The sequence below is a fragment of the Monodon monoceros genome, unplaced genomic scaffold, assembly GCF_005190385.1.
Source record: "Monodon monoceros isolate NGI ecotype Baffin Bay Population unplaced genomic scaffold, NGI_Narwhal_1 Super_Scaffold_16, whole genome shotgun sequence".
NCBI lineage: Eukaryota > Metazoa > Chordata > Mammalia > Artiodactyla > Monodontidae > Monodon > Monodon monoceros.
Genome location: NW_021703772.1, coordinates 43,309,516 through 43,337,391, shown reverse-complemented (window position 1 = coordinate 43,337,391; position 27,876 = coordinate 43,309,516). Strand labels below are relative to the sequence as shown.

Below are 27,876 nucleotides of genomic sequence, written 5' to 3'. Positions count from 1 at the left end.
ACATAAGGGTTAATTTTGTCTTCTTTTTTCCCCCTTTAGTAAAATAAAGCAGGGTCTGTTACCTAGCTTGGAAGATTTGCTATTCTATACAATCGCAGAAGGACAAGAGAAAATACCTGTTCATAAATTTATTACAGTAAGTTTTTATATTTTTCTATCTTCACTTTTTAAAAATCAGTAATACTGAATCAATAATATGGTAATATTGAAATGTAGTCTTAAAGGTCATCTGACGTGTAGATTCTGACTGACACTGTTTCTCTTATTTTCAAATTTTCATCATGCTCATTTCAAGGTAATCAATGAAAGAAAATGAAAGAAACAATGAGAAACTTGTCCAGAAAGTGGGTAATAGTGACACTAAAATGCCATATACATATTCAGGTCTTGTGTAGAAGTTTTTATATACAGAAATTAAAAACTTGTAGTTGGAATAAGCATATACCTTATTTGCACTATATATTTACAAACTCTTATTTTTTTAAAAACAGGCACTCAAATCTACAGGATTGCGAACGTCTGATCCCAGGTTGAAAGAGTGTATGGATATGTTAAGATTAACTCTTCAAACAACATCAGATGGTGTCATGCTAGACAAAGATCTTTTTAAAAAGTAAAAATTTCTGCCAAACCTTTAATGGTCACTTGCTATGCTATATGGTGATTTTTCTTTTAAAACGAAATTGCATCTTTGAAGACCAGTGCTTCCTGTGTAACTGAAAAAAAGGGGGGAGGGGACTTATAAACATAAATTGTTTGGAACAACTTGGTGCACATTAAAGTTCTATAATACATTGGGGCTAAGAATATACTTTGAAACTGTTCTGAGGAAGCGTAGCCATGGATGTTTCCAATTTATAGTACCTGGAGATTGCATTCGGTTTGAATAGAGCACACTCTTTGTCCTGTCATGGTTTAAATTGATCTCTTAATTCATCTGCATATCTTGCAGCCTTTCTCAACATGGTCTCAGTTCTTTCCTACAAGGTGTTTTAGATGACACCGTAAAATGAGAAGGCTTCAGGCAGCCTATATTCGTTAGTTTTATATGTCTCTGTTGTCTGCTTCTCTCCTCTCTTCAGACATATTACTACATAGGCTTTTGGCTGTTTTTGTTTTTTTCATAATGTTTAAAAACTTAATGCTAACTTTGGACATGAATGCCTTCATTTGGTTGAATGAGAATATTTATTTTGACTTTCTTATATTTGCATATCTTTATTATTTATCTTCATTAATGTGTTCCTACTAGTCTGATTGCTTAATGATTTAATAGACAGCAAGTTTGTCATGGATCCCAAGGAGGTAAATGGTATTTTACAACTAAAATTAAATGAAAACTTGTATAAAACTGTAAACACTACTGTAAGGTATTGGCTTTTTCCAGACCATAGGCTTAGGTTGGAATAGATCCAAAGAATTCCAGCATCTACCTTGAAAGTTTATTTGTATGTATGCATTTTTATTATTTTTTTCTTTTATTGTCTTTTGGGGGCTAGATGATTTGTTCTAGATGTCTCCTGGGAATATCCTGGAATATTAAGTCATCTGAAGGTATACGTATTTAACTGAGATCCTCCCAAGTATCTTGGCATACTGTGAAGCACTGCTGGCAATTTTAGATCTCTGTCTTTTCACCACAAGATTCTTGATTCTGTGAACTCAGCCGACCTTATTAAGTGTAGATTTTAGTTCCATGTTGGAATTGGTGTTAGGAATTTTGAATCTTCAGAACCTGTTTCTTTGTGAAGGGAAGGAAATCACTTCTAGTTAGCTGTGCCTTTGCAGTAAAGATTATTTTACTTTTAGTGTTCATGAACTCTTTGTGCAAAGTATCTTGATTGTGGGGTGCCTTCTGGGGGGTTATTTTGGTATATCTGAAAATGAAGTTGTCAGAGAGTTGGTAGGTAGGTCTGTTGATAATGGGTATAAGGAATTGCTTTGGAATTCCTAAGTGAAAGCAGAATTTTATACCTTTTTAGTACTGGTTAAATTTCTTTTGTGCTTCATAAACATATTGCTCTGTTTAAATATGAAATTGAAAGTAATTTAAATACACTGAGTATGAAGCCAGGAAACAATCATAAAATTTTCTACCCATAAGTATATTAAAAACTAACAATTAGCATTATTTTAAACACTACATTATTTTTTAAAAAATTGATGATTGTAATATAGGCAGTTCCCAACTTGACAAATGCTTAGTGGTATATGTGAACAAGCAATGGAAAAGTTTACGTCTATAGGCATATGATTTCTCTTTTCATCCCTAGAATGAGGTGATTCAAAACCTCTGACTATTGGGCTTCCCTGGTGGCGCAGTGGTTGAGAGTCCGCCTGCCAGTGCAGGGGACACGGATTCGTGCCCCGGTCCGGGAGGATCCCACATGCCGCGGAGCGGCTGGGCCCGTGAGCCATGGCCACTGAGCCTGCGCATCCAGCCAGAGCCTGAGCTCCGCAACGGGAGAGGCCACAACACTGAGAGGCCCGTGTACCGCCAAAAAAAACCAAAACAAACAAAAAAAAAAACCTCTGACTATTAACCTTTTCAGGTCACCTGGAACGGTGATTGCTTCAGAGAAGTTTTTTCTCTGTTTTCAGAATGAGAAGTTTTCTAGTTAGTGTTGCCAGAAATAATCTCACCTCCATGCAGGTGGGTGCAATGGAATTCATCTTCCCAAAGAAGTAATTTATAAAGGAAAGTGGAAAGGTTTGGTTGAAGTCAACGTGTTGATATTTTACCTAAAATACATTGTTGCTTAATATATTTAGCCTTTGAGGGTAATCTGAGAAACATCTAATATGTAGAATTTTTTCTGAATGGGAAGATGAATTCTATGCATACTTTTTGGAGCATGGTCTATTTGAAAGTTGGAGACTGCCTGTACCTATCTAGATAATCAATTGTTTTTAATGCTAATAATCTCAATAGAAGTAGAAAATTTGTACTGAAAAGGAATGCCTTATTTATTCATGCATTTTTAGCCATATAAATATTAGAAGTATTTTTATGTGTGATCATAATTTTTTTATCTTTTTTGTTTTGGAGGAAATGAATGGTAGTCTTTGTATTTGCTTTTTCTTAAAAAGTTCTTATCCACTATGTTATTTTACTAATGAAAAATTATATGTGAGATATTTTGTAAAACATTGATGTGCATTACAGTTGCTAACCCTAAACATTTAAGTAAAGAAGGAAAGAAAAATTATTACCAGTTTACAGATGAGAAAACTGAACAAAGCATGAGAAAGATGTGACTGTTGAAAAGCATAAGCACTTCCTCCTCAGGTCACTTTATATCCCTTCTGGTTTTCTACTTAGATTCATGACATCTATATTAAAATAACTCCCAAGAAAAACATTACAGTTTGTTCATCATCGTGCAGCTAGACACTCTTTTGAATGGTATTGCCTTGGTTGGCCATAGTAATTCACCAGTGAAGGCTGTTCGCACAGCTTTATGAGCACCTTCTGATAGAGCAAAAAAAAAAAAATCCCAGTTTCACTGACTGTACAATATTGTTAATGATAAAGCCTCCTTTTAAAAGTGCTGTTTAATTTTGAGTAGTTAAATAGTTAGTAGTAAGGTTAATAATTTATGTTTGGCAGTCCTCATATTTTCTCATGTAATACTTCTTGAAAAAGGGGGCATGTAGATTTGATTTGATACAGATATAGTGATTTAAGGTCAGGAATTGTCCTAACTTCTTTCTGCTGAGAAATGTGTCTTTTGTTATATATTACTTGCAACTCACGTGCAAGTTGAATTGCTGTTTGGAGCATATTAAATATTAAGTCAATGGCAAAAAGTATTTATTATATTAACATTGAAACTATGTCAATTTATCAAAGTTTATTGAAGTAAATATTTGTTATCTCTTGGATGTCAATTATTTCTACATCTGTAGATTAATAATGGAAATTAGGACTGTAACTTTTTCATGTTGTAACTGAAGCACATCTTTATCACTGAAAATAACCTATTTTATTTTAAATCAGTGTTTAATTTTATGTTGACCGAGTGAGTATATATTCTGGATTTTTATTAATAGTTAAAGTGTGATAGCTGGCTTTTAATTCTAATTTGATGTTTTATTTAGAACAACTTGAATTAAGATACTGAGATATAAAAATTTATCATTTACCATGGATTGAAAAAGAAATACCGAGAGTGTCTACTTCTCCGACTCTCCATTTATAATTAGTGCATGTGATTTACTTGCAAGTTAAACACAGATTTTTCTTATCTGTAAAGTGGGGAAATCATCTTCTCAGAGTGTTCATGTTTTGAGGGTTAAGCAGGATAAATAGTACTTGAAACTTAGTACTTTTTAGTCTGTTATGGGCTTAGTCTTAAGTTGATATTATGGCTTGATGCTCAGGTCTGCAAATGTCTTCCTTTATCAATTAACTATTCTGTTACTAAGTTTCTGAGACTCTCTTAAGAAGATGAATTTAGAGTATATGGCTGGCTGTTACCTATTTTTAAACTCTTTAAGGTTACATTAATAAGTTGATTTTCTAGCTTGAATCCTTTTTAAAACAAAGTAGAATATTGGTTCAAATCATTAGATTTCATGCTCTCCTATCCAGATGGTTTACCATATCTTTTAAATAATTTTTAACAGTGAAACAATTTTATTCTACAATGTGTATACACATCTTACAGTGAATAGAATAATGTAATTTAACATTTTTGGTGATACAAATAATATAAAATTATTATACTACTGTATATAATTTTTAAAGTTATACATTATTTTTATAAGCATTTTAATAAGTATTTCATATAAGAGACAAATCTGACTAAACGAAGTTGGTATTAGTTCCCTTTTTTTTAGCTTAGAAATGCAAATTTTTCAAAATGTAATTTAGGAAAAATATATTAAAATACAAAATGTTTATTTTTTTGTGAAATACTAGTAATACGTAGAAATTAAAGGATATGTGTCTGAGGTTATTTCATGGAAGAATAAACAGGATCTCAGCTATATATTAAAGTCTGATTTTTGTTAACCAAATGTCTTGCTGAATGCTTATCAACTCTGGTAGGCTGAAAAGCTTGTTTTTAGATGGTCTTGGTACTTAATCTGGTGGAATGCTCTGCTGTTTTAATCTTTGACACAATTTTTAGGCTAATTTATTTCTTTAACTTGTTAAACAGCTTACAAGCAGCTACATGAAAGGCAGCTTGAAGGAAAGAAAATAATGTAGAAAGAGTATAATTTATAGAATTTAGTTTGTTGTTTAAAATGTTGAATTTCTTTATTGTTTGAATATTCTCCTGATTAATATTGTTATTATTAGCAAGTACTAATATTTGAAAGGTACCCAGTCTATTAATTTTTTTCTCGTATTCCACAGATGTGTTCAAAGCAACATTGTTTTGTTGACACAAGCCTTTAGAAGAAAGTTTGTCATTCCTGACTTTATGTCTTTTACTTCACACATTGATGAGTTATATGAGAGTGCTAAAAAGCAATCTGGAGGAAAGGTAACGTTTTTCCTAAGCCTATCACTTAATAAATTCAACTAAACTTGAGGTAGAGAGTAAAATTGTGTAGTTTTGTGTTTTGCTAATTAAGAAATTTAAGTGAAGCCACTGGAGTAAGTGCTTTTAAAATATTTCAAATAGTTAACTTAATTGTTATTTTGGCTAAAGAGAAATCTAAGCTTAAGACTTCTTTTTGATTTTCAAATGACTGAGATGGCTTTTAAATTTTTAATTAATTAAAACGTAGCATACTGGGAATTTCTGCAGGTATGATATCCTTGAACATTAAATAAAATGTTCCCAGTTTTTAAAATCCTCTACATAATATAAGCGCTATTTTATTTATTCTCCATATTGAAAGTTTTTAGGTAATGAAACCCTATTATCATGACCCCGATTAAAGAAGTTCTCTGTTTCCCTTAAAAAAAAAATCAAATCCTAGTTCTTTTAGACTGTGCTTTTTTAGGAAGACAGAATGCATTGGAAAACATAGTAGGTGATGGAGACTGAGAGAAGTCACTTAGATTTCACTTGTAATCCTCAAGTCTGTTGTGCCCTTAGTTTTTATGAATATTGTTATAAAAGATAGACTACAAAGCCACTGAGTACTATAAAATAACTGTTCATTGGTAGAAGCTAAATTGAGATCAGTTTTTTGGTAGAAGAAAATACTATTTGCCTATATTATATCTGTTAATTTCTTTCCATTGTTTTGCATAGGTTGCAGATTATATTCCTCAGTTAGCCAAGTTCAGTCCTGATTTGTGGGGTGTGTCCGTTTGTACAGTAGATGGACAGAGGTAAGTTTATTTCAGATCCATCAAAACCAACTCTAAGCCTTAAATTTTGCATAACAGTGAACATGAGGTAGAGAGGAGCCTCTTCTGTAATAGTAATTAGCCCCCTGACCTGACATAAATTCAAGAAGGTAAAGAAGTTTAGATTTTAGTTTAAGTTAGAAAACTCAACTGAAACAATACCTTATACTAAATTTTATGAGGCATTTCATCTATCTTATTCACAGTTGTAGTCTTGTTACTTGAATGCTTATTGTTCAAGGAACTGCAGTTCCACATTTACTTAGGAAAAGTGGATTTGGCAGAACATGAAATTATTCACTAATGAACTGACCGCTAATAAGATTAGTTCACCTTTCTTGGCTTAACATGGGTTACCTATCCTGTCATTATCTTTGTTCCTCTTGCTGCTTATATGATTAGCATGGTAGTTAAGGCAATATAATTTAATAAAGTCTCTTACCCATCAGTCATTTTCAAAAGACACAGGATTTCATGAAGTCTACGAAGGTGATCTTTGGGATGTACTCACACTCCGGGCATAACCACTGACATTTGATGATCCAGTAGAATTATAAAAAGGATAACAATATGAGGGCACTTCAAAGAGAATGATTTGATTTAAAAAGTCAATTAAAAATAAAGTAAATTAAGAGAGGCCCTTGGAAAAATAGAGTTCTGAAATATTTTTTTAAGCATGACCTTTTTTATTATGCTATGAGTCAGACGTAAGATTTCTTATCGTGTTGTAATTTGGTTTTATCAGTCAGAAAAATTATGCCAAAAAAAGAAAAATCAATATTTTTTTACTCATTGGAAGACTTTAGCTCAGAGGTATAATCTTTCTGGTTTTTTCTTTGCTTTTACTAAGGTAATTATTTTTTTTCATTAAAATATAACTTAAATAAAATGAGATATACAACTCCGAGGTGTATATAGCTTGATGAATTTATATCAGAGATGTAATTTTATCCTAAATTTTGTTAAAACTACAAGTCATTTAGCCATATAATTTTAGATTTTATTTTTCAAGATAATGTCCCAGTTAAAGCTTTTCCACCCATTTATTAAAATTTGTGTCTCTTAAGTGCCTTCATTGTAAGTGATCCTTTTATTTTTTACTACTTATCTTCCTCAAATATTTACAGTTAAAAAAAACATGTGGTTTGGCTCATTCATTCTTATAATAAGGAATCTGAGGTTCAGAGTTTGTATAAAACTGGCAGAGGTGAAACTAGCACCTGGGTCTGTTAAATTCCAGTCCATTGTTCTTTCCATTATGACAGGCTTTTATCCTTATCTGGGCCTGTGAAATGTACTAAACACTTGTGTGTTGAATTAAATATCGGGTGCTATGAACAGACACAAATGCATGAGAAGACATGGCTTATCCTTATGGAGCAAATTCCAGTAGGGAGTGGTATTCCTATTTTTTTGTATTTGGAGGAAATGGTTTATCATGTAGTGGAAATTTTTATATTTGGAAGAAATTATTATCACCTAATTATTGCACATGTGTTTTTTCTTCTTAAACATACTTTGTGTGTAGAGATGATTCTTTTAGTTCAGTTTTCTTATCTAGAGATAAGAAACTTGACTTTGGGCTAGAACATAGGTATTTTTAAATCCAAAGGTAGTAAGACAGGCTTTTGTCAGGTTTCAGAATGATTGCCAAATTGAAGTTATGGTCTGAATTAGAAGTTTTTCATAAATTTGACAGGAAAAATATTATATATATTTTATATATATATACACATATTTATTTATATTCCATCATATACTTAGAAGTAAGGTGTCCCTCTGATGTCTCCATTAAACCCCCTGTTTGCCCAGGGGTAGTTATTATAGTGCCCAGTTTCACTGTGAATAAATTTCACTCGAATAAATGAGTGCCTGTAATGTGTTGGAACATTGTTTGGGGCACCTGGGATACTTCAGCAAATAAAACAAAGATCACTGCCCTTGTTAAGCTTACATTATAATGGGGCCAGTCACAGTTTTTTCATTTTCAAACCTATTCTCTATTTCATTTTCATCTTAGTTTGTTCTGTTGTTTATCTACATGGTGATTATGATTGCCGTTAGTGCCAGCTCTATCAGGTTTATAAAACTGGATGCTGTTTCTTTTAATGGGGCTGAAATTGTCAATAGATATGGTTCACAAGATGAGGCATTTATAGACAGGGTCTCAGAGAGTGGTATTGAATAAACTGAGCTTCATTTAAAAACTAACCACAGTTTAGCCATTATTAAAGCTATGAGTAAAAAAAATTGTGACTAATTTCTAAAAGGGCTAGTTCATTTTATATGATTGAATACAGATAGGAGTAAGGAGGGCCATACCCTGTTGCCCTCAGAGGCAATTTTTCCTTTTTCTTTTTCTTTTTTTTTTTTTTTTTTTTGCGGTACGCGGGCCTCTCACTCTTGTGGCCTCTCCCGTTGCGGAGCACAGGCTCCGGATGCGCAGATTCAGCAGCCATGGCTCACGGGCCCAGCCGCTCCGCGGCATGTGGGATCTTCCCGGACAGGGGCACAAACCCGTGTACCCTGAATCGGCAGGCAGACTCTCAACCACTGCGCCATCAGGGAAGCCCCAGAGGCAATTTTTTACATTACTTATTATCTAATTTTGAACCAGTCTATTACCTGAGTACTTGAAAGCTTTTGCCTTTTTATTGCAGTATCCCTGTTAAAATAAGCATACTTATATTTATTCTTCAATATCCAAGTAAACTTGCTGTTGAATTATGGGAAAACTGTTATAAATTAGAATTAACATGTAAATAACAGCTCCGGTTATTGTTACATTTTTTCACAGTTGATCTTAATTATTTTTTAAATCTACTTTTAAATAGGCATTCTATTGGGGATACCAAAGTTCCATTTTGCCTTCAATCCTGTGTAAAACCTTTGAAATATGCCATTGCTGTTAATGATCTTGGAACAGAATATGTGCATCGATATGTTGGGAAAGAGCCAAGTGGATTAAGGTTCAACAAACTGTTCTTAAACGAAGATGGTAAGAATTATATAAAAGTTACTTGGAAGAAGAAATACCTCATTTTCCTGTGTAAATCTAACTAGTTTTTTTTTCGAAGAAAAAGAAAATTAAAAGCATTGATACTTTTTCATTTGTCATGGAATTTCTGTGAAACCCATAGAGATAGTTAACCTACTTTAAAAAACAGATTTTTTAGGCATCTCATACCACTGGAAAGTGGGCTAGAGAAAAGACAGAGGCAGGAAGTAAGATTTTCACTTTATAACCACCTATAGGGGAATATCTTATAAAGTCTCACAGGGTCCAGAATTTGCTTTAAGATAATTCAGTGGAGTGTGGCTGGGAGTGATGCATGTGATTATTACTGTATGTTGGTAATCATTGAAGCTAAATGATGGGTACATGCATGCTTATATTCTTTTCTTTCTACTTTTGTATATTGTATATATTTGAAAACTTCCATAATAAAAAGCTTTAATGGTGGCCCTGGTTGAGGTGATGTTTTTTTTTTCTCCTTCATAACATTTAGTATTTGAAAGAAATATCTTGTGTTAAATAGTTGGATAACTAACAAGTCTTATTGCTTTACAGGAATCCAAAAGAAAAGGGGAGGACAAAGGTAGTTAGTACTTTTGATCTGATAGAGGTTTTAAATCTAAACACCAACCTATAGATTGGTTTCTGTTTTTTAATCTTTCAGGCATATGCTAGGTTCCTCATTGTGTGACAAGTTAAAATAGAATTGAAGAAAACGAGTGAAGGAATTACAGTAATGGTTGTGAGAAATATACTTTTGTATTTTTTCTTTCTGCTGGATGAAAAATAAAAAATATGCCTTATACTCAGTATTTTATGAGTTTTTAAAATGAAGTTACAAGACTGATACTTTCTTATGCTTCTCTTTCTATTTGTTTTGAGGGCAGTTGCATTTTCTTACTTATTTTACCATAATCTTTCTATCCTGATGCTACATTTGATTTTATGGAGATTACTGTAAACTAGCAACTTCAATAAGGACATATGCAGAAGTACCTTGTTTATTAAATTCACTGACATCTAGATTTAATATGGAAAGAATATTTTTGTTCTCACAAGATTAAACATTTTACAAGAAAAATTACTATTTTCCCAAAAATACAAACTTGAATAAACTAGGTGGTTCTGGTGAATTGAGTGGTAAGAAATAAAATAGGCTTGGGGTAAAATGACTTTAACATTGTAAGTAATACATTTTTTTGCCATATACATTTTATTGACACTAAGTCTATAAGAAAAAAAAATCACAATAAGAACTCAGGAATTTAGAACTGTTTTGTAATAACTGAACATAAAGTTTAACAAGAGGTTTTGCCTTGATATTCTTTGACTTTTTCCAAGCCTGAGCCAATACCAGGAATCTGGGAAATAATGGGAAAATTAAGGCGTCACTATACCATACCACTCCTTCTTGAGTTCTGCATAGGTTCTGTGCTCTAGAGTCTTGGTTTTAGATTAGCCCCAGCAAGAAAAGAGTTTGTGGGTCTTTTTTATATTGAAAATTTCAAGGGTAATTTATGGTGAAACTACACTGTGTGTATGTATGTGCATGTGTGTCTATCTAGCGTTATAAAATTAAAAGAAACAAATGTATTAATATTATCCTAGCTTTGTAAGATTATGATGATAAATTAACATTAATCTGAATATAATGAATAGATAAAGAAATTATAGTAGTTACTGTTTTACTATCAGCCTCAGTCATGAACCACATCTTTGTAAGGTTCATATACTTAGTTTGAAAAGCTTTTTCTGGTATAATATGGAAGAATTTTTTGCTTGCTTTATTCCCTTAGAATAAATATTTGTTAAAATTAATCAATTTTTTGCATTCTAGTTAAAAACATGCCCCAAAATTTCAGATGTCCATTTTGTCATTATACTAAGCTAATATATGTCATTACTTCAGATAGTAGCCTTTATTAATTAGCTTGTGTTATTTCTGTTGTCATAATTCTTTTTAAATTAAAAATTCTAAACTGAACCCTTCAGTTCTTTCCTTCTGACTATGGCAGAGCAGAGTGGAAAAGGAGACCACTTTTAGACTGAGATTTTATAATGCAGTAAAGCTGGTGTTTTAATCTCTGGTGTATTTCCAAGTGTTCAGATGTCTGGCTTTTAAGCCAAAGTCAGAGCGAGCAGTGCTTACATCTGAAAATTGCTCTGTCATGCCATGAAATGCTTTAGTGTTCTTGGAAGATCTTAAATGTAGCATATGTAGTATTTGCTGAATATTTATGATTTACAAAATAGTAAATGCCCACATTTATGTGGTACCATTTGGAATACACACATTAGCTACCTCCTAGGGCCCTAGAGTCTAAACCTGATAACGTCCAAAAAAAAAAAAAATGAAAGGACAGATACATGAATATACACAAATACGAGTATAAACTAATTTAGCACAGCCTGATTTCCATTTTTTTTTTTTTTGCGGTGCGCGGGCCTCTCACTGTTGTGGCCTCTCCAGTTGCGGGGCCCAGCCACTCTGCAGCATGTGGGATCTTCCTGGACCGGGACACGAACCCATGTCCCCTGCATCAGCAGGCGGACTCTCAACCACTGCGCCACCAGGGAAGCCCTGATTTCCATATTTTGATTTTTGTGTCTGCATTTGGTTTTTCTTTTACATCGATAATACTGGAAATTTTTTGTTTCTTAGCTTCCCTTTTGTTGCGTAGTATTTTTCTGTGACAACTATTACTGTCATTTTGTGTGATCTCAAAGAAAGCAGACTTCCCTTAGCATAATTTGAAATAGGTGAAATCCTGACTGTACTATTTAGATAGTATACCTGTACTGTTTTATTTTAACTTTTAGAACTTGTCATTATCATGGGTAACCGAAAATGTACACTATTTAAAGCCTAGCTAGCTACTAAATCATATTGTTGATCTTATATTGAGGAAAATGGTGTACTGTTAAGTTACCAAGTTTTTTGTCATTATTGATTTTTTTAATTAAACATTTTTAACAGTTTTATTGAAATATACTTTACCTACTACATAATTTACTCATTCAAAATGTACAATTTAATGGCTTTTAGTATATTCATAGAGTTGTACAGCCATGACCACAGTCAATTTGGGGACAGTTTTATCACCCCCAAAATACCCTAGGTATTAGAGATATTAGTAGTCAATACCTATTTCTCTTCTACCCATGGAAACTAGTAAATCTACTTTCCTTCTGTATGGATTTGCCTGTTCTGGACATTTCATATAAACAGAATCATTATATTTAGTCCTTATGTAAATGGAATCATTATATTTGGTCTTTTTGACTGGCCTGTTTTACTAAGCATAATGTTTTCAAGGTGCTTTCATGTTGTGGCTTATGTCAATACTTCATTTTTTTTATTGCTGGATAATATTCCATTGTTTGGATAATAATACCACATTTTGTTTACCCATTCATCATTTGGCAGGATGTTTGGGTTGTGGGTTATTTTTCACTTTTTGACTATTATCAGTAATACTGCTGAGAACATTTGTGTACAAGTTTTTGTGTACACATGTTTTTATTTCTCTTCGTTATATACCTGAGAGTGGAATTGCTGGGTCATATAGTAACTCTTTAACAGTTGAAGAATTACCTTGTTTAGCTGTAGACTCATCTCACGGAAGGTAACTTGCTTAAAATTCAAGGAGACTAATAATGTAGCAATAACTTATGAATTCTGCTAGATGTGTCAAGTTAGATAAGAACTTGTTCCCAAAGAAGTAAATTACTACCACAAACAGATTAGGGATTATGCTTTCAAATAAATGTTTTCAGTGCCCTAAGAGTTTTGTGTTTGGCGTTTGTGCTGTGCTATGAGTGACAGTATAATCAGCTGAGATTTGAAATTCTGTTTGTTGTAAGAATTAGGAGAAGAGGTAGGATTTTGGATGAACTTAAATTTTAAGTAATTTTGTAATTATACAAGAAATACATCCTTATTGTCAGGAAATATAGAAGGCATGCTGAATACAACTTAAATACCCTGTAATCTTTTTATCCTATGTGTATCACCTGTTTTCATTTTCTGCATATGTATATGTATAAACATAAACACAAAAATAAAATACTTTAAAAAAGGAAAATTGGGTCCACACTAGATATGCTTTTTCCAAGGTGATTTTTAATAATATCATTTGATTGCTTAGTGCTGTGCCAAAGCATTTTTTTTAATTCATTGAAGTATTATGACTTGCTGAGGTATTGGTGCTGTTATTACTCCCAGTTTACAGATGGGAAAATTGAGGCACAGTGAAGTTCAGTTACTTGCCCAGGATCAAATGGCAGAGTTAGGAAATTTGGATGTGCTCTTACAGCACTGTTCACTGTCTTTCTGTACCTGAATCTTTGTTTGCCTGTATAATTATAGCAGCTTCTTAAAAGTGTATTACTGGTTTGATGTGTAACTGACTTTAATGCACTCCTCCACTTTCCACCCCCGACCCCCAAAAAGAACTGTAACAATCAATGGCTTACATAAAGAAAATAGATGAATGTTCATGGGAAGTACCTGTGCATCACAGAAAATTTTATCAGGTATTTAAAGTAATGCTATTGCTTTTATATTTTCAGATAAACCACACAATCCTATGGTAAATGCTGGAGCAATTGTTGTGACTTCATTAATAAAGGTAAAATGTTGACATTTCCTTTTAATCCAGTAAAAATTTTAACTACTAAGGCATAAAGAGGAATCTTATTTATGTAGAAATGTGAAAATTTTTCTTTTGGTGTTAAATTAATGGTATGGCATAAGGTTAGGATTTTTATTTATTTCAAAATAAATGATGTAATTTCAAGGACAAAATTAAAATAGATGACATAAATTCCAACAGTTACTCTTGACCTGAAGACCTGGCAAAAATTCAAAAGGAAGTCTCTTCTGAACAGTAGTCACAGAAGTTTTTCTTCTTAAAGTTTTAATATTTTTTTCTTTCTCTTCTTTTTGGCTCTTCTAGAATGAACAGATGTAAACAGAAGTAACAGCGTGTTACTGTTTGATGTTTGTCATCAGCATATGTAGGGACAAATGTTCTGGTACTTTGTGTTAAAACAAAGTACATTTACCCTTGACTGTTCTCAAGTCCTTTATACTTTCATGAGCTGTAATCACAATTTTCATTTGAACTTGTTTCATTTGTTTTACTTGAATCATGTAATAACTAAATAAGACTTATTCCAGTTATTAAGTTACATTATTTTCCTACTCTTTGATTTACATGGTATGTTTTGTTTCTTTTGTTAAGTGTCTAGTTTGCCTTAATAATTGGAAACACTAATGTATTGAAATAAGTATTTGAAAGTGGTTCTATTCTGTGATACTGCTTAGATTTTTAATTTCTAATTATAAGTTTCATTGGTATTCAATTATATTTCATTTGTGTTTGGAACATTTATGTACTTTCTTCAGTAAATCTGTGCACATCTCTTCCATGCTTGAAAAAAACATAGCTATGTGCCTTTGTAGATGCATTTCTGAAGATGGGATACCCTGGTTACACAAGGAATGTTTGAATATAAATTATACCCTTGGCCCAGTTAATAAAAATTCATCTAATTTGTATGCTAGAAATCCTCTCTTAACTTTAATGAATTTTTTTCTTCATTCATGAGAAAAGCCTTTAAAATAGAAGAGTACTATCTTAAGAATATATATGTTGTTATTTTAGAGCAAATGCTTCATAAGCACTGGCCCACTTAATCCTTGTAACTCTAGTGATGGAGATATTATAGACAAGTATTATTTTTTAATGTAACTAATTTTAGGCTATGCCCACTATAATCTAGTTGTCACTGTTTTACATAAGAGAAAAGTTGTCAGTTCGAGGTGAAAGAAACTACGTGTTTATTATAGAAAATAATACGAATATGTACTAGGCACAGTCATGCCACAACTTACAGTATAACATGGGGTATACACCAGTAAATGGGCCCTTACAATGAAATTCAGTAAATACTGTGATGAGAGAAAAGTCTCATTAATAATTGTTCAGATTTGAACAAGTAAGTTAGAGGTAAGGAAAGTTATGATAATAAAATGTGTGTATTAGTGCTTGATGAGAAAACCACTAGAATGGTTCTGAACCTTTTTTGGGTCTTCCCAGAAAAAACGTTCACATACCATGATTTTATATAAACTGTAGGGAATTCACAGACCCATGGATCTCAGTTTAAGAACTCTTACACTGGAAAAAGATTAACATAGCACACCAATAGTATTTTCAAGAAAGGGACATATGTAAATGATTAATAGAAGTCTTGCTTAACTGCATGCAGTTAAACATCTTTTGTTTAATGATTCATGGGCTTAATATACTACACTGAAATGCTGCATGTGGGAAATGCATGTCTGGACATATTACATCATGATATGATGTTTAGTCACAAGCCATAAACTATACAATGAGCAACATTAATATGAGTACTTAGAAACAGTTAAAAAAACACACATACACAGCATAAGTGTGGTTACATCCAACTGTGCAAACATTTAACTAAGTCGTCTTGTATTTACAAATTTGATCAGTGTTTTTAAATTTAGAAAAATTGTAAATTTACTGACAGTTGGAAATGAGGCTTTGGGATATGGTTCATATTTAAGGTCAGTTTCTTTGACCTTTTTTGTTTTATTTTTAGAAGTTGTTTCACAAGTTTTGGGGGTTTTTTTTCGTTTGGGTTTTTGTTTTTTTTTTAATGAAGTTCATCTGAATCTTGAAGGGATAAGCTTGACATACCTCTGTGTAAAACTGACTGTCCCAGAATGTAATACTTTTCTTGGACTTTTTAAAAAAGAATTCAAAACTTTTATAAATAACTATCTGTGATCTCTGCAGATTATATGATCACATAATATTGATGAATTGGTAGTTGAAATTGAATTAATAAAACCATGGCTGAAGGAGTTTTCAAGCTCAGCCTTCTTACTCCTTAAATAGATAAGATGAGGAAACAGACTGGATAGGTTCTAACAGCAGTAGAATTGGGCTTGAGCTAAGTCTCCCAATTTTCTGTTTGCTATTCATTCAAATTCACTCTGCCATTTTTAATGTAGATGTTTGCTATTTCTCTTGATGACATTTTGTCTTTACCTAGCATAGTTATATTGTCCAAAAGGCAGAAATTTTATTTTCCTAATTTAACTTTTACAGAAGATACCAGTTATTGGATTAAAAGTAAATCTAATTTTCAGTGAGTGTATACAGTCATTCTTTGGACATTAGTCAGTGCTTGCTATCCATAAGGAGCTAGGCTTCTTCTCAAGGAGGTTGTGCTTTGAGTACCCAAAATGTGGCCATTTTACCATGGCTATTAGATGTGAATTCTGTTTTTTAGCTTTTAGCTGATGACCTTAAGGCTATATTTTTCTTTCAAAATTCAGAACTTTATTATGGTGCTATTAAAACATTCCCCTCATGTTATTCCCCCTCCCCCCACACACAAATTACTAGAATCTTTAGTAAGACTTTATTTCATAATTTTGTAGTATTGATATTTTTCCTTTGTAGGATTGATGGTGGTCCTCAGGAAAATGGGGGAAGAGGCAGAGCAAATGTTCAAAAGGATTAGCAGATTGTGTAAAAAAGGAGAATTTGGACAGAAGGAACCTGTTGCATAAATTCTTAACTACTAAACTTGTAGGAAAACTCCAATATTTAAAATTTTAAACACTATATAGGTAAATGCCTTCATAAAAACAAATGTCATTTTTGTACTTAAAAGGCACATAATTTAAAAAACCATGAAGGTACTATACTTCCTGTCTCTTTCTCTGTGGTAGCTGCTAAACTTAAAGGAATACTTTTTGATGCAGTTGATTTTATTTGATGATGGTAAGCTGGTTGCTTGATTTAAAGGAAAGAGTAAAAATAAATTTGAAAGCACAGTTACTCTGGATGAAATAGCAGCATCCTTACATAATTTTTTAATCTCACCTAGTTTCAGTTTAAAAGTTAAGATCTTCTGATAACTTGAGGGCTAGAGTGGAAAAATGAGGATAACATATTATAATTGTCACACTTCTGCTTTTTAATTTTAAAGATAAAGTCACATTGTCTTCTGTGTTTGTGTCTCTATTCTCATGGTAGTTTCTGGTTTTTGTCATTTGAAGAACTTGATTTTTTTTTAATCAGAAGTATTTTTGAATTTAAAATATTGGAGGTTTTTTCCTCTCTTTTTTTAAAATAATAATTTAATCATGCTCCATTAAAAAATCAAGACAAATTTAGTTAATATGTGTGTAATGTTCAGTTTGGTCATGTTAGCAATCACCTGTTACACATGCTTATAAGCCACATTTTTAAGGCAGTTTGTGGCTCTGGGGAGCAATGGATGATGCCTTGAACTTGGTAACATTCATAAGAAAGGATTATATTGGCTTATTATGATTATATCAGTTCTTCATGATTATATCAGTTGATGTGCTTGAGGGTTTTTTTCCTCAAATAAAAGGCGGGTAATTTGTCAACAGAATTCCCTTTTTTGTTACTTTATTTTTAGGGCTAATCTATGAAAATACTAGATTTAGAACATTATTTTTCACCTGTAATATTTATATTAATTCTCACGTATTATTTAGCTTTAAAGCATTTTCTTTGGAGAGATTAAACCAAATGTTTTGTAAAATCATTTTTAGTTACCTCTTTTTGCCTCTTTCTTCTATGCCTTTTTCCTCTATGATTTCTAATTTTCAATTTGCTTCTACACCTCCATACTTTATGAGTGGAATCAAGTGATTTACTTACAAAATAACTGTGATTAATGCATTGACTTTAAATGAGTCATATTAATACTACATTTATTGGCACATGTCCCTGTTAATAGTGATATTTTCACCTGTGTTGTGATGTATAATACATAATTCAGTTCATGAGTATATTGTATAAACAGGTTATAAAACTACTCCAGTATACTTACTAATTCTTTTAATAGCCAGTGTTAAAACTCAGTGCTTCTTTGTCAAATTTTCATTCATAAAAGTTTTCCTCAAAGGAATGTAAATTCTTTAACTTGGTAGATATGTTTATAGAAAAATAAATTTGTATAATTTTCTAATCTCAAGGTCTGATTACTAACCTTTTCAAACAAACCACATGGTTTGCTTTTTAAAAGTCATGTGGTAAATGGGTTAGAAATTTTGGTAACTGTATTTTGTCCAGTTTATCTTTAAGTTTTCCTACCATACTTAATATAAATTACTGTAATTTTAAGATTAAAATAATGTGATATCTAATAATACTTGTGCAGTGACTTAAAACTGAAATAAACATATCCCTGGGCATGGGAATATTTTTCCCAGAGATAAAGAGGCATTGATAGTTTTAAGACTATCAGTTTCTAAATCTGTTTCCATAGGTGCCTTTCTTAAAATTAACCTGCCTTTGGTCTAGGTTTCCTCCCATTTTCTAAAAGGTATATACTTCTCGTGTCCTAAATTTTACTGTGGTGCACTGCTTCAGGTTGTAAAAAGCACTGCTTCAGGTTGTAAAAACGTCTTGGGCACCATCAAAAGAGAACATTTTGAAATATTGTGGTCATGGTATTGAGGATGTGAATCACTGTAATCACTGTAGTGACTGGGAACAAATCTTATATACCAGGTTGTTTCCAGATTTTTGGTTTCAACACAATGGAAAGAGGATCTGATCAAGTTGTTAGTTAAAGAGAACATTAAGTGTAGTTTTTGAGGGTATATTTTACTGTGTGACCTTTGTATGTAATGAGATAAATGTGTAAAGGATTTTGTGTACATTGCCATAACAAAGTCTTTCCTATTTCCATCTACTCATCTATTATCAGCAGGATTTCTCAACTTGTACATCTGTAAAAATTTAGAATAGTAAGAGAATTTATACTTCTAGCAATAGAAAATATCCACTGATACATGAACTAATTAAAAATCATTTACTATTTCAAAAAAAGAAAATATTCTAAAGGAACAGTTTTGTAATTACTGTGCAAAATTATTAGCAAATAAACATTTTTCCTTTAATTTTGTATGAAAAATTTCAAACATGCACAAAATAAACAGAAAAGTATAACCATCCCTCATCTACCCATTCCTGGCTTCAGTTTTCATAACATCTGTTCCTTCACCCCTCTGTACCTCTCTACTGGAGAAATGATGATTTTTTTTTTTAACAGTTTGTGTTTTTGCTTTGGCAGGGCGGTGCAGGGGCTGGGGGCATTTACTCTAGGTTATTTGGTATGTGTATGTGTGTTTTTTTCTAACATCTTTGCACATAAACTTTATAATGTAAATTTTTCAAAATTAAAATAATGTGACATCTGATAATGATTACTAAGTCCCACATATCCCTGGGGTACGTGAAATCTTTCCAAGAGATTACAGGGGGGAATATATTTTATTGACTTCAATTAAATGCTCTTTCTAGGTAGATAATAAGAAGAAACATTAATCAAGTACTTTTACATTTAAATTGGGAAGTTTTGAGTAGAGACTTTCTTGAGTCAACACAGTCATTCAAATATTTTGTCTATTTACATAATCTGCCAGGACATTTCAGGTAGCTTACCCAAAATGTTATATAATGATAGACATTGATAAATACCAGTTGTTTCTTTAAAATAGCATAGAAGTAAAATCTAATGGTACTTTAATTTAGTATGCTGCAAAGTAGACCAAGAATGTGACCATAGTCAAGAGTTGAGACAGTATTTGGTTTTTTAAAAATTAAACATGACAGCTAAACAAAGAAAACTTGTATTAGTTTTATAGGGTACAGTTTAGGTCAGAGAATGAAAGTTCAAATATAACTTGTTTATTTTACATTGATTAATTGTATAACCAGTAATTATCCATGTGACATCCCAATGCAAATGCTGACATCCTTTTCCAAAAGAGTTGTTTTTTTGTGCTTTTTCAAAGGTTAAAAAGGTTTTTGTGGTTTAAATGTTGTTACATATTTTACAGCATTAGGATCTATGGAATATTTTGACAACTGCAACAGTTCAATGAAGTTGGTAATTTCTTCTTTTAATTATTTTTCATTGAACAGCTTTGGAGTTACATTTCTACATTTTGATTTCTGGTGTATTATAAAGAAAGAAAACTTTAAAATATGTCAAAGGACACTTTAGAGAAAATACATAGATAGTGATTACTATATGGTTGTAGCTAAATTATTCTTAACTTGTTTAAACTTTGTGAATGCCTGATTTTGATGAAATAGTGTGGTGTTCTTTCCAGCTACTGATTGTGTATGTCATTGCACATTCTTTCTCAAATAAGTTGATTTGTAGGGTTTCACAGATTATCAGCCACATCCTAATCCACTTGTAAAGTGGATAATGAACCTGGCTTTATTCAATTAAATAATACTCTGGTACAAGTCCCCCCCCCACCAAATAAAATTTTAAAGTGTATTGTTTTGGGTTTTTGAGGGTAAAGTTAAAATTTTTCGTTTTTACAATTTTAGTTGTCAAATTACTTCATTTTAAACTTGTTTTAAAAATTAGAGATGTATTGTTTCTTTTGGGTGCATATCACCAATTAATACGTTTGATTTCAGATCTACAACTTACTGCTTTGTAAACTTCGCCGAGGTAAAATGAAACCATTTGGCTACTTGAACTGATCTACATTACATAGGTTTTTCCTATTGACATTTGCAGTAGCTAACATGTCAGAAATAGAAGTGATGAAACAATACATCTTCCATACTCTGAATTGGCATAATGCTAAATACAAATGTAGCTAATTTTTTTAGACTATGAAATATAATTTTTTTAGTTCAAGTATTGTTGTAACAAGTGAGATATTAAAGGTAGAGCTTTCTCTACATTAGTAAAATGTATCCAGAATGTTTACATATACTAGAATTGTAAAAGATAGCTTTGCAACATAACTCATTTTCTAACTCTAATACTGGTTTAAGTTTATTTTAGAAATATAAGTAGATTGTTCTTAATTGAAAACCATAATTTATATATACCTAATTCTTTGCTAAGGGTAAAACTTTATTTTAAGTTTTTTTAAAATGTGAAATTAAATAAATAACATACATTGTAGCAGATTATGTGGTGTTATGAAGGATAAGGGGGTTTGAGGAGCTTATATTTAAACTTTTCTGTAACTTTGGGTTGGGAAAAGTTATACTTAAAATAAAGCATTCCCTTTGTAATTCAGATCCATTCTCAACATATGGGTGTTAATGTAAGAACATATAAAAAAGCTTATGTAAATATTGAATTACCTTAGAAGTATTTCCTAGATTTAAAAGTACTAATGTGCAGTATATTAATTATAATGATAGCAGTTTGGAATTTTGATATTATATTCACTTAAAGCTTAACTGGGGTGGGGCCCTATATTAACATATTTATGTCTCATTTCTTTGCAGCAAGGAGTGAATAATGCTGAAAAATTTGACTATGTAAGTACAATATAGAATTCAGTTTTCATGCTACATTCTTTATATTTGTTCTTTGATTACTAAAAATACTTTCTAATTTTGGTTTATAGGTAATGCAATTTTTGAATAAGATGGCTGGTAATGAGTATGTTGGATTCAGTAATGCAACGTGAGTCTGATTTATGATTTAGGTTTTTATGATAGGTCAGATCTCTTGAAATTAATTTTAAAAATCTACATTATAGAATTTTATTTTAAATACTGTTTTGTGACTCCATGTATGTATACTTCAGTGAATAAATAATTAGAATTTGGTCATTAGAGAGAAATGTATGGTTTCTAAATTACCTGAGGGAGGACACTTAAAATGCTTTAACTAGTTTTGATAAACTTCTTGTGGTAAATCATAGAATTAGAAGAGACCCTAAGTTTACCTTAAGTGACTGGCACTTTCTCAGTTTTCTCTTTGTCTATAAATACTGTCTTACCTCTCATAATCTCTCTGTGCCTGGCCAACTTGATTTTTACCCCGACTTTTTATTTTGAAATTTGCAAATCTACAGAAAAGTTGAAAGACAAAATATGAAAATCTGATATCTTTCACTTATATTTTCTGATTAATATTGTGTCTCATTTGCTTTTTCTCAACCTGTCTCTCTCTTTAGATGGACAGTTTAAAATAAGTGTGTATCTCTACATACATATACATGTACGTATGTGTAAATATAAATGTATGTGGGGTTTTTTTTTTCCAGAACTGTTTGAAATTAAGTTGTAGACCTCATGCTACTTCACCCTTAAATTACTCAGCATGTGTATGCTAAGAATAAGCACATTCTCCTTTATAATCACAATGCCAGCAACACATTTATTAAGAACATTAACATTAATTTTAAAATACGATATTAATCAATATGTAAATGTCCTCAACTGTCCTGTAAATGCCTTTTATGGCCTTTATTTTTTTCAGGAACAAATCAGTGTCATGCATAACTTCTGTCTTTTTAAAATAGAACAGTCCCCCTACCCTAGACCCTTTTTAAAATTTTACTAACTGGGTTTTTTCGAAGAGTACCAACCATTTGTCTTATAGAACAGGAATTAACTTTTTCTGTGAAGGACCAGATAGTAAATATTTTGTACTTGGGGGCCATATGGTCTCTGTTGCAACTATTCAATTCCACTGTTGCAGTAGGAAAGCAAGCAATAAACACTATGAGGCTGTGTTCCAAAAAACTTTATTTATAAAAGCATGGGCCACATTAGGCCCATGGGCTGTAGTAGACATTCCTTATTTTGAATAGGTCTGATTGTTTCCTTGTGATTAGATAAAGCTTAAGCAGTTTTGGGATGCTTAAGCTTTGTCTAATCACAAGGAAATGTGATGAGGCATGATCATACCTCTCCTTCCATTCCTAAACTAGGTGATGCTTTGTATTTCGTCTGCCTTACCAGCTTTTATTCATCAGCTTAAGGATCTTTTCCAGGAAGTTTTTTATGAATCTCATCTCACCTTCCTTCTGTGCTCTATTACCATATTTTATTGAACTTATTCTGTGATTCTATGTCTCTTTTTGCCTCGTCATCACCATTAGACTCTGACTTCCTTAAGACCTGGATAGAGTATCTTCCAATTCATTTCTGTATTCCTGTTATCTATTGGATAGTAAGTACTGAACACAATGTTTGATGAACAGAACTATGTGGTAGGCACTGTGATCATTGCTGAATTGTTAGTACTTTATCTATACTATATTGATTTTTTTTTAAGTATGACAAGTTGACAAGTTCATTTCCAAGAACTTTTCCATATCCAACATTTTTTTCCCGACCATAGAAATATTAAAATGTGCAGTTAGAAGGAGCTGTCCACCCCGATCAGTAATAAGAAGAGTGTCACGCACAGTTCCTCTTTTAGCAGCAGCCTTCTGAACTCTTTTTTTAAAATTTATTTATTTTTGGCTGTGTTGGGTCTTTGTTGCTGCGCGCAGGCTTTCTCTAGTTGCGGTGAGCAGGGGCTACTCTTTGTTCCAGTGCGTAGGCTTCTCACTGTGGTGGCTTCTCTTGTGGAGCACGGGCTCTAGGCACGTGGGCTTCAGTAGTTGTGGCTCACGGGCCCTAGAGCACAGCCTCAGTAATTGTGGCGCATGGGCTTAGTTGCTCTGCGGCATGTGGGATCTTCCTGGACCAGGGCTCAAACCCATGTCCCCTGCATTGGTAGGTGGATTCTTTTTTTTTTTTTTTTTTTTTTTTTTTTTTGCGGTACACAGGCTACTTTTGTGGCCTCTCCTATTGCGGAGCACAGGCTCTGGACGGACGAGCAGGCTCAGCGGCCATGGCTCACGAGCCCAGCCGCCCCACGGCATGTGGGATCTTTTCGGACCGGGGCACGAACCCGTGTCCCCTGCATCGGCAGGCGGACTCCCAACCACTGCGCCACCAGGGAATCCCGGTAGGTGGATTCTTAACCACTGTGCCACCAGGGAAGTCCCCCTTCTGAACTCTTACAGGTTGAGCTCTCAAATGTACCACAGATAAAATCTGTCTAAATCAAAACTCATTCTCTTCCTTACTAAACTGCTTGTTGCCCTAAGGATCCCAATGTCAGTTGATATTGCCATCCTTTCTGTAGACTACGTTAGAAATCTAGACTGTACCAAACTTTACCCCGTTTCTCCTCTTTCCTGTTAGGTCGGAAGACTTGTCCACTGCTCTCATGTTTGATCATACCTCTCCTTCCATTCCTATCATCACTACCTAAGTTAAGGCTTCCTATAGCTCTCATTACAGTAGTCTTCTAATATCATTCATCCTTTCTTTTTCCCTTTTCCCAAACTGATGTCAGAGTTATCCTTCTAAAATGTAGATCTGATAAGGTAACTTGTTTGAAAGCCTTCAAGCTTTCATTTTGAAGGTAATCAGTAGCCATTACATTTTTTAGCATTTATCAGTCTTGATAATTTGGTCCTAGTCTCCTTTGTTGGTTTGGTATTTCTCCACTCTTCTCCATGAAACTGTTTTCCGAGATACATCAGAATATTTGCCATGCTTTAATGAAGTCCTGTCTTTTATAACTTTGTTCATGCTGTATAATATTTGCCACTTCCTCGGCTTCCCCCAGAAATTTATTAATCCAGCAAATGCTGTAAGGTCCATTTCATGTCTCACTCTCTCAGTGAAATTTCCATAGATTCTCTCAGTTGGAATTGACTATTTAGTGTACTTTGGTGGGGAGTCAGAAGAGTCTGTAATTAATAGTAAATTTTAACAGTTGAATGTTTGATAATTTAAAAATTAGCTTCTTTATTCACAAAATATGAAGACTAGAAAGGACCTAGTTCATTTCAGTCCTTTTACAGCTGAGAAAATTAAGGCAGAAAGAATTGTTACTTAAATGACTTGCCCAAGGCCACATAGCTAACCTGTTGACGGAACTGGGACTGGAACCCAGCAGCCTTGACTCTTAGGTCAGTGTTCTTTATACTGCACTTTGCTATACAAGTTAACCTACAGAACAATCATGCTTTTACAGAAAGTAAATAAATGGAGCAAATGTTTTTTTTCTTTTAGGTTTCAGTCTGAAAGAGAAAGTGGAGATCGAAATTTTGCAATAGGATATTACTTAAAAGAAAAAAAGGTTTTTAAATTCTGTTTCTATTATTCTTTTATTTATTAAATAAAAAATTTTATTAAAATACATGAAGTATAATAAAACTTAACAATAGCTTTTAAGCAGCTATCTATGACTATGGTGCAGAGGTTTTTGCAAAATACTCTTGAGTTAATACTATCAAAGTGTTAATATTCAAGCAATTTGTATTTGGTAATATTCAAATATTTGACTAGTTATAGTAATGCAAATTTTGTGTAAGGATTGGCCCATTTTTCAAAAGCATAACGCTTGACTATTGCTGGTTACACTTGATTTTTAAATTTTAAGGCACGTGGGCTTAAATTTTAAGTGGCTGGTCTAGTAACTTGGTTCATGAATTATGAATCAGTTTATCATTGCCAGTTAAACTGGTATCTAGAAATCTAGATAATTACGTCGTGTAATTTTGATTTATTCTTCATTATTTCATGTTTGCACCCTTTTATAGGTTGTGTGCTATTTTGTTCTCAATTAGAATGAAACGTGTGTATATTTTAAATTTAATCTCCATGTATCTTTTACTTGTGTGCATTTTTTTTTCCCGTGTGCCTATATTTTTAATTGCCTTTCTATTTTTTCAGTGTTTTCCTGAAGGTACAGACATGGTTGGTATATTAGACTTCTATTTCCAGGTAATTTATTTTAACTGTATGAATTATGTACATAAATGGGTGTGTCACATTTTGCAGAATATAGATGTCTCTGAAATCTTGGCTTTAGGCAGAGAGAAAATAACATTTCCCATTGACTTTCGGAAAAATGTCCTTGTTAAAGGCAGTCTCGTGTCTGTATCTCCTAAAAAGTGATGTCTCAGAATGTAACAGGGAAATGTTTTTTTCTATAAAAATATTATATTTAAGAAGTATGAAAAATAATGTACAGCTCCAGCAATTGGCTTCTCTTTATTATAAACCGAGCTCTGTTTTCTTAGTTTTAAAATTTTGTTTGAAGGAGTTACTTGTTTCTTTATCAGAAGGTTCATATTCAACATTCTAAGGTGGCATTTTCTCAGTTTGTTTAGTTCATTTCTACAATGTCACATAATGGATTTTCCAATAAGTTAGAGTAGCTTTCCATATTCATGGGGGAGGTGTCCATTTACATAATCTTCTGTGGTATAGAACTCAAGATAGCCTTCCTGGACATCCCTCTCTTCCCCCCATATTTTCAGTTCAATTCATTCTTACAGATTTAATGCCATTGGTGCTTCTGATGAGTTTGTAATGTGAAGCTACATAGTAACAAATTAATTACTGTTAATTTCTGTTTTACTTTACATTGCCTGCCTTTACTTTTTAAGGTAACCTTTTAGTAATCGTAAAGAATATATAAGGAAAGCTGGTAACGGGTAGATTTTGATGGAAGTCCAGGTCACAGTTTGTCACTTGCCCATTGTGAGGAAGTATGAATTGGGAATCCAGACTATCAATAGAAAATCAGTCTAACCTGGCTAGTTTTAGCCATGTGACTTAGTTTCAGTTACTGAACCCTGGTTTCATTATCTGTAGCATATGCTTGACCTAACTTCCTGCATTACATTGGACAAGTACATGAGATGTATGTGAAATTCCTTTGAAAATATAAAATGTTATATGAAATACAGTGTCATATTTTATCCAGTGTCCCTTATTTTTATCCAGTGTCCCTTATTTTTTCCCTAGCTTATATGGATTTCTTCCATATGTTAATGTTTCTTTTCCTTTGGTACATGTATTTAACTTTGGCTGTCATAGCTTAGGTGCTACTAATCTACTGTGAAATTTCTATACTTCAGGGCAAAAATCAAGAGACAGCCATAGAAAACTTACTTGCTCTTTTGGAGAAAGGCTGCATCTAACTGAACATCTGTCAGGCTACCAGGAGAGTACTCTTAAATTGCGATTTGTCAAATTGAAAGTGTATCACCTTATGACAGACAAAATTTCCATTAATACTAATTATAAAGTAGGAATTGGTCATTGGAGTTTAAGTCTTCTTTTAGGAAGCCTTTCATAATTAAATCACCTGTACTATGTCTTTGCTATGTGGGTCCGTATAATAAGTAGATTCTGTATTTTTGAAGAAATAGGGAAGGGGTTTTAACATAAATAGGCAAAAGTGGAAGTCAGTCAAAAAGTGGCTTCTAATCAGTTTTCAAATTCACTGAGGTTAGTTAGTTTCCTTACTGCTATTTCCAAACCCCTTTGTGCCTCTTAAAGATCTTGGTATGAGAAAGGAAAATTATAAGTTGAGAACTGTCATATCTTTTTCTTCCTACTTCCTACCTTCTCCTTCTCTTCTACTTTCCTCTCAGTTTTGGTTACTGTTAGTGAAAAGTAAAATAGAGCATTTATTTATTGTTTTAGTATTATGGGTAAATTTGGGTTTGGTGTGGTAAACTATTTCCATTATTTTGATTATATTGAAATGCAAAAATTTCACCCTACAGTGTACCTGGACTTCGCTTTTTTCATTCATTATAGTATATCTAGCACCCATAGTCAGTATCAAATAACTATTTGAATGTTAATAAATGGTTTAAAAT

At 32.6% G+C, this 27,876-nt stretch overlaps 1 protein-coding gene across 5 annotated transcripts in view; it reads left to right on the top strand.

Annotated features, from left to right (window-relative positions):
• GLS (glutaminase) overlaps nt 1-27,876 on the top strand; it is an 81,839-nt gene that overhangs the window by 14,797 nt on the left and 39,166 nt on the right. For 3 of the 5 annotated variants that reach the window (XM_029225113.1, XM_029225114.1, XM_029225115.1), the window contains exons 2-11: nt 40-136; nt 492-613; nt 5,366-5,495; nt 6,216-6,295; nt 9,148-9,311; nt 13,902-13,960; nt 21,689-21,721; nt 21,811-21,869; nt 25,271-25,337; nt 25,934-25,984. In XM_029225113.1, the coding sequence (XP_029080946.1) occupies nt 40-136; nt 492-613; nt 5,366-5,495; nt 6,216-6,295; nt 9,148-9,311; nt 13,902-13,960; nt 21,689-21,721; nt 21,811-21,869; nt 25,271-25,337; nt 25,934-25,984 (862 nt within the window). Of the gene's footprint in view, nt 1-39; nt 137-491; nt 614-5,365; nt 5,496-6,215; nt 6,296-9,147; nt 9,312-13,901; nt 13,961-18,018; nt 20,310-20,857; nt 20,892-21,688; nt 21,722-21,810; nt 21,870-25,270; nt 25,338-25,933; nt 25,985-27,876 lie in introns of those variants that run through there. The other 2 variants (XM_029225117.1, XM_029225118.1) reach the window with 2 other exon arrangements.